Source organism: Natator depressus, chromosome 11 (genome assembly GCF_965152275.1).
Source record: "Natator depressus isolate rNatDep1 chromosome 11, rNatDep2.hap1, whole genome shotgun sequence".
Classification (NCBI taxonomy): domain Eukaryota; kingdom Metazoa; phylum Chordata; order Testudines; family Cheloniidae; genus Natator; species Natator depressus.
This window is the reverse complement of record NC_134244.1, coordinates 39,291,517-39,311,013: the sequence shown is the minus strand read 5'-3', so window position 1 is coordinate 39,311,013 and position 19,497 is coordinate 39,291,517. Positions and strand designations below refer to the sequence as shown.

The following is a 19,497-nucleotide window of genomic DNA, read 5'->3' as shown; positions in this document are numbered from 1 at the left end:
CTGTGTTACAGAATCTTATCTTTATGTTTCAAAAGCATGAGAGAATTTTAAGTAGTTTTCTCAGGACATGTTAAAAACTAAAAAAGGGGGATATTAGGAGGGTTTTAACATAAGGGCACCATTCACTGCCTTGCACAATAAAAGGGCATGCCAGGATAGCTCATTCAGGCCCTGCCTCCATGGCAGAAGGCCATTCAGAGCATGTACACATTTTTTGGTATACCAAGTCTGGCTAGAGTGCTAATAGATCCCAGCTGGGGCCTGTGACGATCAGTTATGCAGCATGTGTCCTCTACCAGTCACTGCAGATCAATGTGGTTTATTATGGTAAGAAAAATCACAACACCCACTGGGACCTGCTGTTTTCAGTCACTGCTTAGAGTTGGGATTTAATGATTAGCCCCAGCTGCCCTCAGGTCAGCATCAGTGTGCCAGATTCTGTCCTGATTTACCAATGGGTTGAATAGGGTGTAAGGGCAGAATTTGGCACAATGGCTCCTCAGTGGACCTACTGCCGTAATAAGAGTAGCTGGCCAACTGGATTGGCCAGTGGTTAGACCTGGGTTTGTGTGGCTCAGTTGCTTTGTGGTTTCCCTGCCAGGTGCTTCATACTGCTTTCTTGATCTTTGCACTAGGAGGGTCCACATTATTTTCCCACCCACCAACCTCATTCTTTGTCCTATTTTTGCTGGTTACTTGCTATATATGCTAAATTTCCCACCGGTGGGAAATTTTGGCTTTTACAAGAAAGCGCTTACGTTTCACTGTTTCCTTTTATCGTGCAGCATTATATCTACCTTTGTGTCCTGGGAATTAGAAATGAATGCTTCTAGGGTATGGAAGGAATTTTGTGCTAGGCTTTTCCATGCTAATTTGACTGGCTATGGCTAGATTTTACCTCAAATGCCTTTTTGCTTTCCTTGGAGATTCAGATATCTTGCACATATTAATGGTGCACGTTGTATGGTGTCTGGGTATGCAGCAGTTTTCTGATTTACATGCATATGGTCAGTTCTTGCTGATAGAGCAGTATCCAATGGGGGCAGGTGAGTCAAGAGACAGAACCTCATGTAGGTTAAGCCTTGCCATCATTGGATGAGAGCCACACCTGTGGAAAAGTCTTCTCATCATACTAGACTGGACCACTGTTGAGGCATGGATAAGCTTGGAAATACAGAGGGGGTCTGTCCTGTGACACAGGCTGTGGACCAAGACAGTGCCCTGGTGATGCAGGTTACCGCACATGAATCTGGGTCAAGTTCAGCAAGAACTTCCTGCCTGTTTTAAATTTGGTTGATTTGAATCAAGGTTATTCAATGAAGGTCAGGTCCTTGCCTCAGTGAACATCCGGATGAAAGGGGCTGTGTAAGAGGGAATGCCATAAAGGCCCATGGAGGTAAGGTATATTTCCCACAGACCATTCTCTGGACACTACAGCAGCCTTAGGCTTTCAGTAGCCCTCCCGGCCCCTGTGTCCTGCTGGAAAGAGGGAATAGCTTTTGGAACAGTGTATTTACGGAACCACTAGCCCCACCTCCGAAGTCCCCTGCACATTGAGGTGCAGTGACTCTATGATGCTGTGCCTGTGCTGCAGGAAGACCCCTAGGTGAGCTCCACAAATCCTTCTACCCTTGCGTAATGGAATGGCGCCAGCTCTGCTGCGGTCGTTGCTCTTTTCAGACATGGAGAGCGAAGGTCTGCCCCCAAAAGCTGCTGCCAGTGTGACCCCACCATGTGTCCCTCTAGTTCAGGGGTGGGCAAACTACGGCCTGCGGGCCACATCTGGCCCTCCAGCTGATTTAATCCAGCCCTCGAGCTCCCGCTGGGGAACAGGGTCTGGGGCTTGCTCCAGCCACAAGCGGGGTCAGGGGCCACTCCGCATGTGTGTGCCCTGGCTCCCGGTAGCAGCGGCATGTCCGCCCTCCGGCTTCTACATTTAGGGCCAGCCAGGGGGCTCTGCACGCTGCCCCCACCCCAAGCGCCTCCTCCGTAGCTCCCATTGGCCAAGAACTGTGGCCAATGGGAACTGCAGGGGAGGGGCCTGCTGACGGGGCAGCGCACAGAGCCACCTGGTCACGCCTCTGTGTAGGAGCCGGAGAGGGGACACGTCGCTGCTTCCAGGAGCTGCTTGAGGTAAGCGCTGCCTGGATCCTGTGCCCTTGACCCCCTCCCATGCCCCAACCCCCTGCCCCAGCCCTGATCCCCCTCCTGCACTCCAAACCCCTCAGTCCCAGCCTGGTGCACCCTCCTGCGCCCCAAGCCCCTCATTCCCAGCCCTACTCCAGAGCCTGCACCCCCAATTGGAGCCCTCACCCCCCACACCCCAAATTCCTACCCCAGCCCAGAGCCCCCTCCTGAACCCTGAACTCCTCATACCCTAGAGCCCACACCCCTAGCCGGAGCACTCACTGCCCCCCATGTCCCAATCCCCTGCCCCAGCCCTGATACCCCTCCTGCCCTCCGAACCCCTTGGTCCCAGCCTGGAGCACCCTCCTACACCCCAGATCCCTCGTCCCCAGCCCCACCCCAGAGCCCACACCTCCAGTAGGACCGGCTCCCCCCCATACCACAACGCCCTACCCCAGCCAGGAACCCCCTCCTGCACCCCGAACTCCTCATTTCTGGCCCCACTCTAGAGCCGACACCCCCAACGAGAGCCCTCACCCCCTCCTGCACCTGAACCCCAATTTCGTGAGCATTCATGGGCCCCCATACAATTTCCATACCCAGATGTGGCCCTCGGGCCAAAAAGTTTGCCCACCCCTGCTCTAATTGATGTTTATGTCATTGGCTCTCATTTAGAGAAGATTCATTTGTAGCTAGAATAAAGGCTCAATATTTACTGGAAGTGATTGCAAAGAGCTTCCAGGTGAGGATTCCCATAACCTTCCCCCCCTCCACACACACACACACTCTCTCTCTCTCTCTCTCTCAAATCCCTTCCCAGGATTCCTCTTTTTTCTCCCACACCAAGTTTAGCCTTCTAATCCTTATTCTCAAGGCCCAGCCCAGCTTAAATCTCATTTCCTACAGGTCAGCCTGTCCTCTCTCTTTAGTTTTCCCATTGTGCCTCCTTTGAAGTTACGCTTTACTTTTGGAACTGCCTCCCCTCCTCCTATTTGCTAAACAATCTCCCTGTCCTCCTTCAAACTTACCTTTCACTTTGCCTTCCATCACTGACCTCCTCTCCAGTGCAGTTTTCAACCCCCTGTTCAACCTGTTATTGTTTCTGTTTAATTTACAGTGTAAGATCCTTGAGGCAGGGACTTTGTCCTTCCATACATTTGTGAAAGATCACGTACAACTGCATAAATAAATAGCAACACCAATAAGCTGTGTGCAGTACCTTTCTATTCCATTCAGTTTATGACGATGCTTCCTGGACATTAGCAGTCCACCTCCCCAAGCAGCCTGAAAGTGTTGCAAGAACAGGTAAAAAGTCAGTATTTTTGAAAAGTCTATAATATTTTAGTTTACAATGCACCCAGCCCTTTAAACCTTCCTGCCACTGGACTTCTAATGGAAGTTAAATACGTGGAGCATTCTTAGGATGGGGCTCTATATCTATTTGCAACTCTCTTAAACTCAAAATCACAAGGAAGATGAGCACTGCTCAACAGTAAAGATTTAAATTCAACACCAAACGTTTGCAGACTAGAATCCTCTGTCACTAGGATTAGTTTTAGCAGATTGTTCAGTTACTTACATCTACATGGAGCCAGAGGTTATATTTTTCACATATGTCTGCAATCTCCTCTATTGGATCAAAGGCCCCGTACACTGTTGTGCCTGCGGTTGCATTTACATAAAGTGGAACATGTCCCTGCAATATAAATAATGTTGATTCAGCGTGAAATCTGGTCCACCTCAAAAATCAGACTTCAAGGTGATTTCAGGTGTTTCACCTGCCCCTGTGTCCCTGTGTCAACGTTTGTGGTTTTACTCTCAATTTTTCCTTTTTAAAAAAATGTTTTTGTCTCCATTGTTGCTGCATGAAAGCCCCCCACAAACAACCATGAAAACTGATTCCCTGATTGGCGACACAGGGGAAATGGGGAAACTGGTTATAAAAAGTGCTGTCAAATGCCCAAAGTAAACAAACAAAGAAAAATTGTGTCTCTGATCTCTTTCAGTTATGGTAAAGTTAGGAGACTTTTGTAACAATATTAAGCAAAAAATAAGTAAATGAAAAATAAAAAAATTCAGACGGAAGTGTGATTTTAAGTTGACCGTTGTTCCTTTGATCTTTCTTGTATGCAGTAGAATTTTAAAAGTGCAACTGCAAGCCGTATCAAACTGAGATGACTTTGAACTTCATTAAATAGAATTTAAAATATACCTATCTACTTGTTACTGGGACAGCATAGCTACAAAAATATATTTAATTTAATATGCAAGCTACAGCTTGTTTAGAATAGGTACTCTTGAACACCAACTTTTGAAGATTCCTCTTCACTGTTTTACAAAACATTAATTTGTTATTGCATTGATTTTTATTTTTAAATATAGGATTCCTCACATGGAAAATTAACATTAACGTTTGAAGGGACCAATCCTACAAACCCACCCTTGAAGCCAATAGGAATTCTAAAGAGTTCATAGGATTAGCCCCCAAAAGGTTCTTACACATTTTCACATAATTTTTCATATTAATAATAATTTTTTTCAATTTTTCTAAAACAGAAAAATAAAAAGGAAAAATCCTACCCATTTAGGCCTTGTTCAGAAAGATATATGTGTATATCAAGAGTTTGAAATAACTACATGAATTAAATAGTAAATTAAAACCAAAATCTGTAGATTATTTCTTGAACAGTGTAGAAATATAGAGCTATACAACCAAAATCATCATTGTAGAATAAAATAGGTCTCTGACAGCGTCTAGAATAAATATTCTGATTTAATGTTATTCCTCATCCTCAAAGGGAAAATTTAATAAATTCTTAATCTAAACATTAAAGCACTAAGCTTTAAAATGTGTACCTTTTGCTTAGCTTCCAGAATTTTAGCTTCCAAATCAGCTGGTATTATTTTCCCTCTGTAATTATTGCAGAAACAAAAAGATAAAGAAAATTAGAAGATTGTGCACAAAAGAGTTTCAGCTACAGCAGAAATAATTTAATGGGATCTTTTCAACAGACCATTAGCAGCTTGACACACTGTACTGAACCAGTCCTTAAGCACAATAAAATAAATTTAACAGATGAACACATTTAATACATCAAGAACTTAACATTCATCCTACCTTTCATTGCATTTTATCAAAATCACATTTTCTGTTCCAAACCCAAGTGCAGCCCCAGCTTTCTTTATTGAGTAGTGACTCTGCAGGAAAAACATACACAGCCTTACTGGTGGAATAGTCACTTATCTGAATGTCTTAAAAACATTTAGCAATATATTAACAACAACAATTAGCAGCGTGTTAAACTCACATGTTCCGAAGTGAAGAGAACCAGTTTAGGAACTGCAGCCATGCCTTTAGTTTTGACTTCAGGGAAATACTTGTAGCGAGCAGCCATTATGCCGTACATATTGGATATAGCCCCTCCTATAAAAGAGCACATAACAAAACATTGAAAATGAGAAAAGCAATCTGACCTTTTATAGAAGAAAGGCATATCAATATCATTTGTGCAATGTAGTGAAAACTTCAGTGAAGTATGAAAGAACAAATTACTGAGATGCATGGTTATCTGTCAGGAAGGTCTAAAAGACAGACCTTTTAAGAGTCCATATTAGAAGTCAGAATTTCTTATTTATCTCCCCTTCTGATTGTTAATATTTCTGTAACACGTTCATTAGAGGATCAGTGTTCAATATGCTGCACTTGGGAATGAGGCCCACAACCCTGGTTAACAAGAATAGCAACTTCATACCTAATTCCATGATACTGAAGACTATAACAGACTCTAAAACAGCTTTCCTTAAACATTACCATTAACCAGTGCATTAGGCCGAACTGTTTTGTGTCTTTTTCCTGCATAGGGGACGAGGACCTTAGTGAGTCTGTATTCATGGGTTTTGTGCTTAAGATTTGTCCTCCATCTTCTGAAACAAGAAGGGGATTTGTCCCCCAAAACCCACACATCTCAGGAATCCTGCTAGAAACTAGGGCCATCAGCAAAGAGGCCATGCACCTCTGCACTGCTTCCCAGCCCCCTCTGCCACTGACCATTGTCCCTATGCTCCACTCATGGAGTGGGTTCAGAGCATGGAGGGGGGTGATAAGAGAGGTACTTTGGCCTGGGCCAGCATAATCATACTCTCAGATTCTCTGCAGGTTTCCGGGGAGATGATGCCATAGAAAGTGGCCAGCCTCCAATCCTTCACCTAGAATCCAAATCCTTATTGATCACCCAAAGAGCTGCATCTATGAATTATGAGGAAGGGGAGGATGATGCGGCAAAGACAGCACACTCCTCTTCTACAACCTCCAGCCCAGATCTGTACCTAAACATGTGTCAGGATTTTTAGAGGTGTGAGCTGTCAGGCAAGGAGATGTAGTTGCTCAACACCTCTGGAAATTAGGCACCTAAATATGGATTTTGGTACCTAACTTTAGGACTAAAGTTTGAAAATTTTGGCAAAGTTTCTGAATGGTCCCTGCCATTATATTCATAACTATACTAAAAGATGAAAACTGCATATAAATGTTTTTAACCCTTTATGGGAAGTTTGAAAGAAACAAATGCTTTAGGAGGACCATTATTAGTTTTAAAACTCAGACACTGCGTTTTCTGTTACAGTACTTACATGACTGTATGCTTTCAGCTACAGGCAATATTTATCTCAACTTGTCAAAAGTGAGACTAAAACCTACCAGGTGAGAATATTCCATCACCATCTTTATTTGACCATCCAATAATCTCTCTCATCTTTCGAAGCGTTATTTGCTCCATGAGGACAAAAACAGGTGCAATTTCATATGTAAACCTGAGTGAATAAAAAAAAAGGGATACATAGTTCACATTCCAAAAGGCACATAAATGCTTAATCTTTGATCCTTCGTGAAAATATTTAAGACTCATAAAATTGCCTGTGAATTCAGGACCTGATACTGCAGCTTTTACTCAAGCAAAACTTCCTACAAGGCCAGTGGGAATACTTTGCAAGTAAGGACTGCACTATTGGGCCCCACATATGTTTTCTATGTTTATACAATTTATACAATACTGTTTCTGTGTTTATACAATTTACAGTAATTACAACAATATTGACAGTACCATGCAAAATTAGACTGTAAAATATTTGGTTCACAGAGTGCCAGTTTCACACTTGTAGAATAGCATATTGTCAGAATCGTAGAGTTATGAAAATGGTAAGCGTTAGACAGCTTACCACAAAGATAATTAGAAATATTGAACTAGGGCTTAAAAATCTAAATACAATTATTTATGTGGACATAATCTGCTAATAATCCCCAAGGACAATTTATTTCTACAATGCCATGCAATCAATATCTGTCAAGAGTAATTATAAATGATGATTTTCTAATTACTAATTACAAACACCAAGAGAGCAGTCAACTGTTATATCCACCTAATGCAGACCAGAAGTATTGCATAGTCTAGTATGCCATGCATGTCATTGACAAAAATTTGAATCTAGATTGATAGGTTATGCTACTCTGCTAGGTGACCAAGGAAGGCTTACTGTCAAATTACTATCAGTGTAAACAAGCTATGTGAGACAAGGTTTATTTTGAACACTGAAAAAAATGAATTTAGAATGGGGCAGAAAGTAACTAAATGTAAGGGGTGGAATTTTCAAAGGGGCCTAAGGGAGTTAGACACCTGAATTTCATGGGATCTGGGCATCTAAATTCCTTAGTCGCCTTTTTAAAACCTAAACAAGGTCCTTAATGATATCCCTCTTCTGTCCTAATACCAAGATGACTTTGTTAGGATATCCATTTAAGATGAGAGAGGCTTTGTATTTTTGTCTATTCCTAGTTATTTTCAGTTTTGAAGAGTGAAAACAGTACATTTATTTTTCTTTAGAGCATCAGAATTGCAACAGGGAATCACTTCTAGTGGTGTTCTGGAAGTTGGGCATTGCCAGCTATGACAGAAATAGAGTTTATAAATTAAGCTCCACCTGCAATATATCCAGGAGCAAAGTTATAACATTGTTTTTAAACACTGCAAATCTAGGGCCCAATCTTCCATTCCTTATTTGGAAAAACTCCAACGAAAGTCCATATGAATCCTCTAGTGTACAGGTCATTGAGGGCCTAATCCAAAGCCAACTGAAGTCAAAGGGATTTTTTTCTGTTGATTTAAATGGCCTTTGGATTGGCCCCGAGTACTTTCAAATGGAACTCCAAATACCTCCTGAAAGAATAAATTGCCTGTACACAGAGTACAGAGCTATTAACAAGGTTTTTGTGTGTGTGCCATATTAAGAGTATTCACAGAGAAAATTTTAAATAAGTCAAAATGAATTAATGAAATTGCTAGGGAAAATATTGCATGAGCCTGCAAAGATTCACAAAGAAATGATGGAAGATTGTGGATGATAAAAAATTGTAAGTCCAATACCCAAAGACTAAGGCTAAGATCTGCAAAATCACTTTTGGGATTTGGATGCTCTAGTCTAGTCCCATTTATTTTTACCCTTAAGTGGCTTTGACAATCTCAGCCTAAAAGTATAAAATGTGTGCAGCCATGGAAAAACAACTCTTGTTTTGAAATGACCTTCATGTGGATATGACCCTTGGAACTCCCATACTAATATAGTGTTTACCAATATCATTGACAGTGATTGCAAACATGGAAGGGTGGGTTTTTTAAAAACTACCCAGCAGTAGCTTAATTCTGCTCCCACTGAAGCCAGTGGAAGCTTTATCACTGACTACAGGGGAGCAGAGTTAGATCAACACTGACCACTTCTGAAAATTCTACCCTAAATGTCTTATGAGTTGTCATTTCAATTATTGATACTACTCTGGTACTCAATTTGTATATCTACATGATGACTCTAGTATGATTAACATGGCTTATCATATTCATAAAAACACCAACAAAATATAAAGAAGATAAGATGAAATTCTGATCACTAAAAGCCCATATGGGGAAAAAATATTCTCTGCAATTAATCAAAAGTATTGAGAGGTGTTTAGAGGTGGAAAAGAAAAATGGCAGTAGGAAGATAACTTCGTCACAAGAGTCCAATGTTACATGCTTCTGTAGCAGAACTAGGTTAGAACAATTTTTTAGATAAAGGTCATTCATTAACTCTTCTTCAGTGCTGGAAAGCTGCACTAACCAGAGAATCTATTCTCTAGAATTGATCTGTTTGAATCATATAATATTGTATAAACACGTCTTTAACAGTATCTGTAATTACTCTGTTCTATTAAGCTATTTCATTTTGGTCTTAAATTCTTTAAATATATTGCATTTTTCCACTGCACAGCTGAGGTAAGAGAACAGTCTATGTGATTTGTGTTTGGTAAATCCAACACAAAAAGGGGAAGTTGTGCAATTTTCATGTTTACAGAAAATCATTTTCTATATGTATTTAATATGTGTCTCTGTTTAAAGTGCAAATGGTCCAGAAAGGGTACAGAACTTTACTGAGTTAAGCTATTTTAACAGGACAATTTTCTAAGTCAATCCAAGAAAAAAAAACCCTTCATAATAAATAATCACCTTTTTGAAATTAGATAAGTGAATGAAATGGTCTTAATAATTATTTTTAATATATACAGCCACACAGTATGCTGTCATAAGGTAAAACTCTGCTTTGACTTACAGCTTGTGCAACCTAACTGACTTCACTGAGATTGCATGAGCTGATAGTCAAGACAGAATTTGGCTCACAATAAGTGTCATCCGCTTAATTTACCTGATAACTTTAAAAATAGAGTATGCTTTCTCCCTACACAGTAGTGAAATTTAAGCAATTTTTTAAAGAAAATTAATCACATTTTTAATTTTAAAATGTTGTGTGTCATACTAAACAAATCATTCAACAGTCACAGTACAAATTGAGTGTATAATGGGTTATTTTCAATTATTTCTCTTATTTGACTTACTAATACAATTTTTTTGAAAATACGAAATTAACTGGGAGCAGTATTATTAAAAAGAACTAGGTGTTTTTGAATTGAGTCTTTTATGTGGTTTTCTTTGTTTCTGGAGTCACTGGATGGGCACATCTGGCAAACTACATACAACAGCTAGTAATCAGCTATACCCAGTGAACCATTATCAATGGATGAAGGAAATGAAAATAATCTTAATTTTTCAATTTGCAGGTAAATTTCATTGTGCCGTACACATTAGCAACAACAACAAAGCTATATTTCCGTGCTAGTGGCAGTTTTAGGTGAAATGAACACAGCCATAACACAATACATATACACATCCATTAAAGTCCTGAAATGAAAAGTGATATTTGTTATCTGATAAGTATTTTAACTCCAAGCATGTCACACTTTTTGGAGCATACACAAATCAATACATAATTTAAAACTGCCCAAAGGCTTTTCCCCCCCTCTCTGAATGACACTATTTGTTGTAGAAATACAACAATACACCTTGAACTTAATTTTCACTTTCTTTACATTTCAATGTAATGAATAATGGAGAGTAATTTATTAAATAAAATCTAGGTCCAAAAGGTTATCTGTCTGATCCTGCCATACTCTGTATTTTAACTAATCTCAGTCAGGATAATTCCTTCATATTATCAAGTTAATTTGGAATGTTATGGTTTTTAATCCTTTTGACAGCTTTTCTGAAGCCACTTAAAAGCCACTTATGTGATGACAACTGAATAAAGAGGAAGCTAAGGGCCCAATCCTGCTCTCACTGAGGTCAATGGGAACAGGAGCAGAATCAGGACCATAAATAGTTTATGCTTTAGTGTTTGCATTAGGATAATTGCAAAATTATTAATTGGAAAGTCAGATCTTAACAAGAATTAGCAAAGAAAGAAAGAAAGAAAGAAAGACCATCTAAATTATAAGAGTTCTGGTTGTAACACACTGGGATAGATAAACAATAATTTCTCCAAAAGAAGTTCCATCATTTGGTTTTGCATTATCAGAATGACTATAGTTTACTTACACTTTATTTTGGGATATTTGAGTTTGTGTGTGATAGTAATGCAAGATTTCCTCTTAAAATCTGTTCAAAGCTATAATTGTTTCCACTAGTTTATAGCTGCGCTATATAACATAAGAATGTGTAGGACACGTAATACATTACATGGGACATCTTCATTATAAATGAGTTGCAGAAATCAGTCCTGTATAATCATTAATCACAAAAAAGAAAGAAAAATAGGAGACTGCTTACATATTAGTATTTGCAGTTGAGGTCAGCCATTCACCAGCCAAGCCAATAACATCCAGTCCAGTGGAGAGCTGGTTGAAAAAACGAGGATGACCTGGGAAGATGATTGAAAACAATATAGCACATCACATGCCTTTCATTGTTATCTTTGGGAGTTCATTTTTATTTCAGCAGACACCCAAAGCCTGGCTTTATAAGACAAAATGTGTGGCACCAAGTAATACCTTTTCACAAAGTGAAAAGGTTGAATCTGTGGTTTATTCTGTTAGATGCCCCTCGAACTGCTGTAATTGAGGTGATGGTGAAGTGCAGGGGGATAACATATTTCAGCACCAGTGGTCAGCAGACTTGAGCCATATTTACATTTAAATAGAGAAAGGAGAAAAGCTATTCAGAGTGTACCCCTTGATCTCTTTAGATAAGCAATGGTTAGGGTCGGGAACAGTAGGCACGTGGAGCTGAACAGCCAAGAGCTCTGCTCTCCCTTCTCTTGCACGAGCCTCTGCAATAAGGAAAAGTTTCGCTGGGCCTGATCCTGCTTGCACGGAATGCATGATTCCCACAGACTTCAATGGGACAGGATTGGGGCGAGGCCCCTGAAAAGTTTTGAAAGAGAACATTCAGCTAAACTAAAACGAGGGTATTGCTCTAACTGTGAATTACTTCAGAGTCAGGCAGACAGCTGTATTTTAGCTGGCCTCTCTTTGCAAAGACAGAGTGAGTCCAAATATTAGAACAAGTCTGTTCACTCCCCTAACACTAACAGGTGGTAATCTCTCCCGATCAGAAATCCTGAGCTTCTGAGGAGTACCCGGAACAGATGTATAATGCAAAGCTCTCCCACGTATTTATCAATTCAACCCAATACATCGGGGAACTGTGGTAAGGTTCAATGCTGGACACCAAAAAGGGACACGGGCACCTCGAATTTGGCCCAACATTTAGCTTGAAAACAAACAAACAAACAAAAACCAAACTAAACAACCTCCCCTCCCCTAAAAACAAACAAACAAAAACAAAAACAAAACAAAACAGTTTTTTACAAAAAGTTGAGCGAAAGAACTATTGCCATAGGATTGTTAAACATTCCGGTGGAAACAATTTTTAAAACAAATAAATATTCCTCTGTAGTGTTTGTATCCCCAACACTTTGCAAACCCTGAAGCTGATTATAAACTGACTATCGACTTTCATTGCCCAACCTCAATAATGCATGCATGCATCCATAAACAAATACGTACAACAAATACCATTAATAAGAAAAGGAAAATAAGAACTTTAGAATCATCGCAGTTGTAATAAATGGCCAAATCCTCCTACTACAGAAATCAACTGGCAGAACTGCCAGGATCAGGCTCTACAATGTTTAATGTACTGATTTTCACACCATCCCCATTTTACAGATGGGGAACTGAGACACAGAAAAACAAAATGATTTGCCTAAGATCACACAAAAAGTTTGTGGTGGACCAGGGAATTGAACGCTGCTCCCCCAAATCCTTGGCTAACACCCTAGGCCATCCTTCCTTTTAAGGGATCCTTAATATAGATAAGAAAATTTGCTCTAGAACATTGCTAACATCCCTTTCTTGCAAATAGGATACACTGTGAACAATTGATCTGTGAGGTGCTTTAAAATAATTGATAGAATAAAGTAAAAAAGGCTCCAGAACTCTGTTGTAAATAGTCTGTTGCAGAGCATAAAGATTCCACATATTTGTGATTCACTGAGTATACAACTGTAAGATTTGGGGGGGATGGGGGGGGGGAGGACTGTCCACTAGTTAACAACATTCCTAAACAATACGCAACTCGCTCAACATCCATTAATTATTATAGCCTAATTAATTATTTTTACTTATACAAAATTAATTGCTCATGTATTTTATACTTTTCCTGCAAACCCCTCTTCAGGGGATTAGATACATGCATGGGGTTCACTACTTCTTTCACTCGGCTGCATATAATGTCTACATTACATGCCCACCAGGATTTTACAGTTGTATATTAACAAGCCACATCTTTTCTAACAACATTAACCCACACAGTTTTTGCAGGGAAGTTTCACACTCTCCAAAAAACCATATGCTAAATGAATGTAAATATTTGTTTCCAGATACTGCTCTGCTGAATGGTGGTTGGGTAGAGGTTAAATAGCAGTTATATTAAAATGAATTCGCTTTTGATTTTACAAAACAATTATTCTTCTTTTGCTGTCTTGACACAGTTTGAGAAACTATTTTAATAAATCAGCGGGGTTATCTTCCGCCGATGCTTTCAGCGCGTATCCTTTCCCCCTTATGATGGATTACTTTTAAACAACAGACTAAATCCCATGGACTTCAACTGGGAGTTTGGCCTGAAGAAAGCCTTTACAACTCGGTGCCCGATCCAGGCTCCACTGAAGTTAATTTATTGGAGTATTTCCATTGCCTTTAACGGCTGCTGCTGGATCTGTCACCAAGCCCTAAGTTTCTGATTTTAAAGTCCTTAACCTGCTGCTTCTCTGATTACAGTCTGTTTGACCGTATCTGCGTCTCAAATCTCGGGAACAGGTGTCCTTTAATAACATGAATAAGAAATAGCTGCCAGCATACAGCACCAATAAACTCCCAGGTAACAAGTAGGAGGAATCAGGAGACAAGTGCTAGCTCAAGAGCATAACAACATAACCCCACGAACAGGCCAATAGAGAACACAGACAACTAGGCATGGAATTAGGAAATTCAATTAAACTGCAGTAACTGTTGCTTTTGTTGAAAGAACATGCTGGCCACAGGTTAAAAGGGCTTGGGAGGCTGAAATACGCCATCGCTTGTTAAAACAGGCACGCGACCAAAACCCACAGTACTGCTGCTCTTGAAGAATTCAAACAGTGCAGGTTGGGCCGACAAGATTAAACTGTTGTGTTCGTGGTTTTTGTTGCTTAGATCAAATCTATCGGTTTGTACTAGGGAGGAAGATACGATGAATAACCCCCCGCAACCCTATGTGGCTGAACCGTTCCGCAAGCAGTGCTCGCAGTTTAGAAAGCATGGCTCTTAATAGCTCATCGGCAGAATTTCAGAAGGAAGATTTGAACACCTCCCCCCCCCCACCTCCCGGAGCGTCTATTGTCAAACCATATGAGCAATCTGGAGCGATCCTGAATAGTTGTGACAGAAGTTGTAGCCTTTCCCATCGGTCTCACGGAGTGAGCAGAATTAGCTGCACGCTGCAATACTGGAGCAGGGGTGGGGGAAGAGGTGATCTGCCCTGTTATTGCTCCAGGTCCTGAACTGCTATTCGGGTAACTGCCATATGCTGAGTTATTGGCAATTTAAATTTCTACCATATAGACTTAAAACGTTTCAGGCGAAACAACAAGCGGAAGATCAGTGGCTTTACTTTGGGTTTGTGGCTACAGCTCACTGAATAAGAAGGGAAGTTGTGATACAAATATTTATTGACATGGGATTCAAAATGAGCTGGAAGTGAGAGACTCCCTGTGTGGTGAGTTGAAATCTGATTATTAACGATTCCTAGGATTTCATTAAACGTCTTGTGAACATAAAGAAGAAAAATTGCGAATTCAGTCTCATTTATACCCTCATTTCCCTAATGGCATCGCTCCCCGGAGATGCAGGCGGCTTGCGTTTCATCAAGTGAAAGAGATTACGTCTTAAAAACTTGTGTCGGGGCTGCACAAACAACCCCGGGAAATGCCCGTTTGAGTGACGGATGGGGCAGCCGCGCCTGGCACCGGTGACAAAGTCGCTTTCCGCGCGAGAGAGGGGCTGGAATGAAACTTTACAAAGTTGAGACTCTTCCGGCGAGGTAGAGGCAGGGGCCCGATCCTGCTCCGATGACTCACGCAAGGAGCAACATTAGAGTCAACAGGCCCCTGGGCCTGAGCCAAGCCCGCAGAAACCAGCCCCTTACCGCGTTTTTCCCTTCCCCCCACTCTAGAGAGCAGGATCTCTGGGACTGTACCTGTCCTGACTCCGTACTTCAGCGTGTCCCTGCAGTCCACCAGGATCTGCTCCAGGGATTCGGGGTTGTCCGAGAGCTCCAGGTTGAAGCCCTCCATCCCTTCCAGCAGCTGGTGCGGGTGATGGAAGTCCAGGACTTTGGTGGACCTGTCGAACGTCTTCCTCACGTAGTTCAGGAGAATGTCAACCACCTCCAGCAGGAACTGCATGGTCTGCTCCTCGCCATTCTTGGCAGGCAGCAAATCTGCGGCGGGCGGGACACAAGAACTCAGCGCCTGCCTTGCAATCGGGAGACAGAATATGGACCAGCTCCCTTCGGAGCGTCATTTCCCAGGGTAGCAGCGCAATGCCCCGGCTCCCGCTCCGCCGCACCGCGGCCGCCAGCCCAGGAATGGTGTGACAGTGTCTGGTGTCCCCTGCCAGGGCTCTGTCAGCTTCATCCCCATTCATCATTGGGCGGCGAGGGCACTAAACCGCAGCTTCCTGCTAGATGCTAAAAAGCGCATGTCACTGAAATCATGACACCCTACAAGCTAATCTATCGTGTTCCGAGGGAAAACATGCTCAGCAACCAGCCCGAGAATTAGACGCTGCTCCCTGCACAACATTGTCTCAGTTCACTCGCTCTGTCTGGCGACAGAAACCTGTGGCTGAAGGTGCTTCTGGTTCTCCCCCACATCACCCCATTAGGAGTATATTAACTGCGATGCTTCCTAACCGGATAGCTATGCTGTTTTAACTAGCTTTTAAACACACATTGGTAATGAGCACTCTTCCCAAATTAAAAATAGATTTACTGTAAGTATTCATGGGATAATGGAACAATAAAATATAAGACCAGCACTCTGCCTATCCTCTCTCGCCTGCAGCAGATTGTCAGAAGAGACCAGCTTATGCATCAGAACGTAATCACAGCACTGTGACACAAACACACCCCTGTCAAGCATACTTTGTACTGGAAAGAATTTAACGTTTTTAGTGGCCGATTTAAAATGAAAAAAAATGCGTGTAACTGATTGTGGGGCAAATGCTTAGATGGTGCAATTGGCGTAACTCCACTGAAGTCACTGAATTAGCTGAGCCGATTTACGCCAGCTGAAGATCTTGCCCAAAGTATTTTAAATACATATAGATACGCATATATTGATATTATACATGTTATCTACATCTACAGGGCGTTACTCTGACAGCAAAATTCTCAGGGAAAAAAAAGATATTCATTATTAAAAAGCAAAATCTGCAGCTAGATGAAATGCCAGAAAGACAGACCATAAAAACACTGCTGAGATTAAGCAGCCAATTGTTCTAAGGAGCACTTACCTCTAGCAAATAAATTGGAGAAGTCTGTCTCGGCCCGCCTGAACCTGGCTTCCCTCTCGCTGTTCTCACAAGCCAGCAGGTTCTTGGAAGACTGCCTTTCCTTGAGAGAGCTCACAATCCGGCCCTTATCTTCCAGGCTGTTGTTCCTTTGCAAGAACCCTACATTATTATTACAAGATCCACAGGTCAGAGTATTCTCACTTCCTAGCATGTTTATAAACGCTTAAAGCAGCTCACTAGACAACAGTTCAAAGTGGGGTTTGTTCTGTATCTACCTAATGAGGTCAGGAAGAAGAGTATTTATAGGGATTATTTGCCTCGAGGAGGGTGAGCTCCAAATTACATCGACCACAGAAACCCAGCCATGCAAAAAAACAAATTTTCGTCATTTAGTGCAGTGGTAAATTCTTATTAAGTCGATCAGACAGATTCCACTTCAGTAATCAGCCACGGGAAGAGCGTTCAGGATAAGTCAATGCCATCGCAGCCTGCAGGCGAAGTTTATGGGCCTAGCAGACAGGAAGGGGCAGTGATGTGTGATTAAAATCAGGGCCACTTTCAGTTTTCCTCCTCGTGTTGCCATCACGCTAAGGAAGCATGTTAGTAACTGGTTAACCTAGGAGATGGTCCAGTTCTAAAGATACAGGCACTAACCTCAGCGAGAGTTCTCTCCCTATTAGTGATGATAAATTAATATCAGTAAAAAGTGAGGAGATGCTGATTTTCAGGTAAAAAAATATTTCTGTGTTTTTAATCATTTCCTCCTGGCCTCAGAAAATCTGCTATCATCAGAGATACAGTTCTAACACACAAGATTATATAGAAATAATCATTATGACAATATTTTCAGGAGCTGAAGTACTTCGGCGATGGGCTCCATAAAATATCCTAATAGAAAACAACAATATTCTCCGTGCACAAAGTAGAAATGAAACAATAATTATATTTCAGAGTAGCAGCCGTGTTAGTCTGTATCCGCAAAAAGAAAAGGAGTACTTGTGGCACCTTAGAGACTAACCAATTTATTTGAGCATGAGCTTTCCTGAGCTACAGCTCACTTCATCGGATGCATCTCTGCATCTAACGGCTAGACTAACACGGCTGCTACTCTGGAACACTGTCACTGTTTTCCTTGTTCCGTTCTGTCCATTTCCCTTGGCTGGCTTTCTAGACTCTGGGCTCGTAGCCACCAGTATACTAACTAGCTAGAGGTTTATTCTCTCATAGGTAAATGCTACGGGGCGCTGACAATTGAAATAGCCTTCATGAGTTTAGACTTTTGCAAACTGAAAATTGCAGATACATCTTGAATATGGGGGGGGGGAGGGGGGGAGTCTGCTCTCAATTACCGCGCAGTAAATCCGCAGGCTCTGGAGTTCCTTTTACAGATTGGCTCAGTAGACTTGGAGCGCAAAATGCAAAGAAGAGGGAGTGATAGCCTTTTTTATTTAAATTGAATTTAATGATTCTGTATTAAACCACAATGGATTTAGCTCCTGTTGCTACAGTTTCAATCTCAACAGAGTGAAAAATCACCTCTGCTGCTTTGTTATGTATATGAAATAGCATACGGGTCAGAGTTTACCATAAAACTAAATAACACGATGATAACTGGATGAACTAATTGGCTACAGAGTAATACTTGTGGAACAGTTAAACTGAGCCACTAGCTGAAAATTGATGGTCTTGGAAGTTCTTCGTTTCAGTTTCAAACGTAGGGAAGAAATTTGTCGCATGAGACCAACACAAAAAAGTGGATGCAGGACAACAAACCCTCACTGCACGAGTCACTTAATCACCTAAACAGCCAAATGAAACCAACAGGATTACCCCCATAATTGAGGATTACTATCCCATGGTTTACAAGGGTGGCCCCAGATAGTCATTGTTCTCTAGACCACCACTTGATGATCACCTCCACCCGCTCTAGCGTGTAGTTCTCATCCTCCCACCTCTACCCCGTGCATTTAAGAGCATGAGCCTCCCATCCGGAAACTTCAGAAAAATTAAAGGGCGTCTAGGATCTAGTGCATGGTAAGGGGAGCTGTTCAGGTATTAAAAATAAATGATTTCTTACCAACAAACAAAAGACAAACGAACAACCCACCTGACTGCTGTAACCTTATGAGTAAATGATCCTCTAATACAGAGAAACAGGCTGTAGCATAACAAAGTAGGCATGTGCTATACCGGGTGTATGGTCTGCCCCAGGAAGCATACTATTTTCCATATAAACAAGAAGACATTTCCTTGAGATATTCAGTGCAAGAAGTTCTGTAAAAAGGACAACTGCTCTGAAAAATAATAATACAGCGATTCCTCATTGTTGCATACCCCCTATGGCGTTCATATTATAGAGTGAAAATAAACATATATTTAAAATATTTCCAATACTAAGCTGAGGGGCAGATCTTGAATTACAGACAAGATGACAACTACCTCCCGGGAGGCAGAAGATTATGTTTAAGATGGTTGGAGAAGTTGTCTAGATGCTAAAGGGATTGGTATAGCTGGCAACTGCTTGGTTGCCTCTCCTTGGTGGTCGCAGGGTTTCAGTGCTCAGATTGATCCCCTTACCGAGCAGACGGAACCAGAGTCCTTGTCCAAATTAAAAGACAGCAATATTTCCTTTGACATATTTAAGAAAGTTCCCCCAAAACCCCGGTCTATGTTGTTATCTAACTAATCTAAAGTGAATAAAGGCAAATGAGGTTAATTCCAGAACAAAGCAATTGAACTATTACTAGTAAGCTTCAGAGGGGTAGCCGGGTTAGTCTGGATCTGTAAAAGCGGCAAAGAGTCCTGTGGCACCTTATAGACTAACAGACATAGTGGAGCATGAGCTTTCGTGGGTCCGCCGAAGTGGGTATTCACCCACGAAAGCTCATGCTCCAGTACCT

General features: G+C 41.4%; 1 protein-coding gene across 3 annotated transcripts in view; it reads right to left on the bottom strand.

Moving 5' to 3' along the window:
- GAD1 (glutamate decarboxylase 1) overlaps positions 1-19,497 on the bottom strand; it is a 46,604-nt gene that overhangs the window by 17,253 nt on the left and 9,854 nt on the right. For 2 of the 3 annotated variants that reach the window (XM_074967536.1, XM_074967535.1), the window contains exons 4-12: positions 16,598-16,756; positions 15,279-15,521; positions 11,310-11,400; positions 6,824-6,936; positions 5,436-5,551; positions 5,246-5,325; positions 4,984-5,038; positions 3,707-3,823; positions 3,347-3,411 (exon numbers count right to left, since the gene is read on the bottom strand). In XM_074967536.1, coding sequence (XP_074823637.1) covers positions 3,347-3,411; positions 3,707-3,823; positions 4,984-5,038; positions 5,246-5,325; positions 5,436-5,551; positions 6,824-6,936; positions 11,310-11,400; positions 15,279-15,521; positions 16,598-16,756 — 1,039 coding nt within the window. Of the gene's footprint in view, positions 1-3,346; positions 3,412-3,706; positions 3,824-4,983; positions 5,039-5,245; positions 5,326-5,435; positions 5,552-6,823; positions 6,937-11,305; positions 11,401-15,278; positions 15,522-16,597; positions 16,757-19,497 lie in introns of those variants that run through there. The other variant, XM_074967537.1, reaches the window with a different exon arrangement.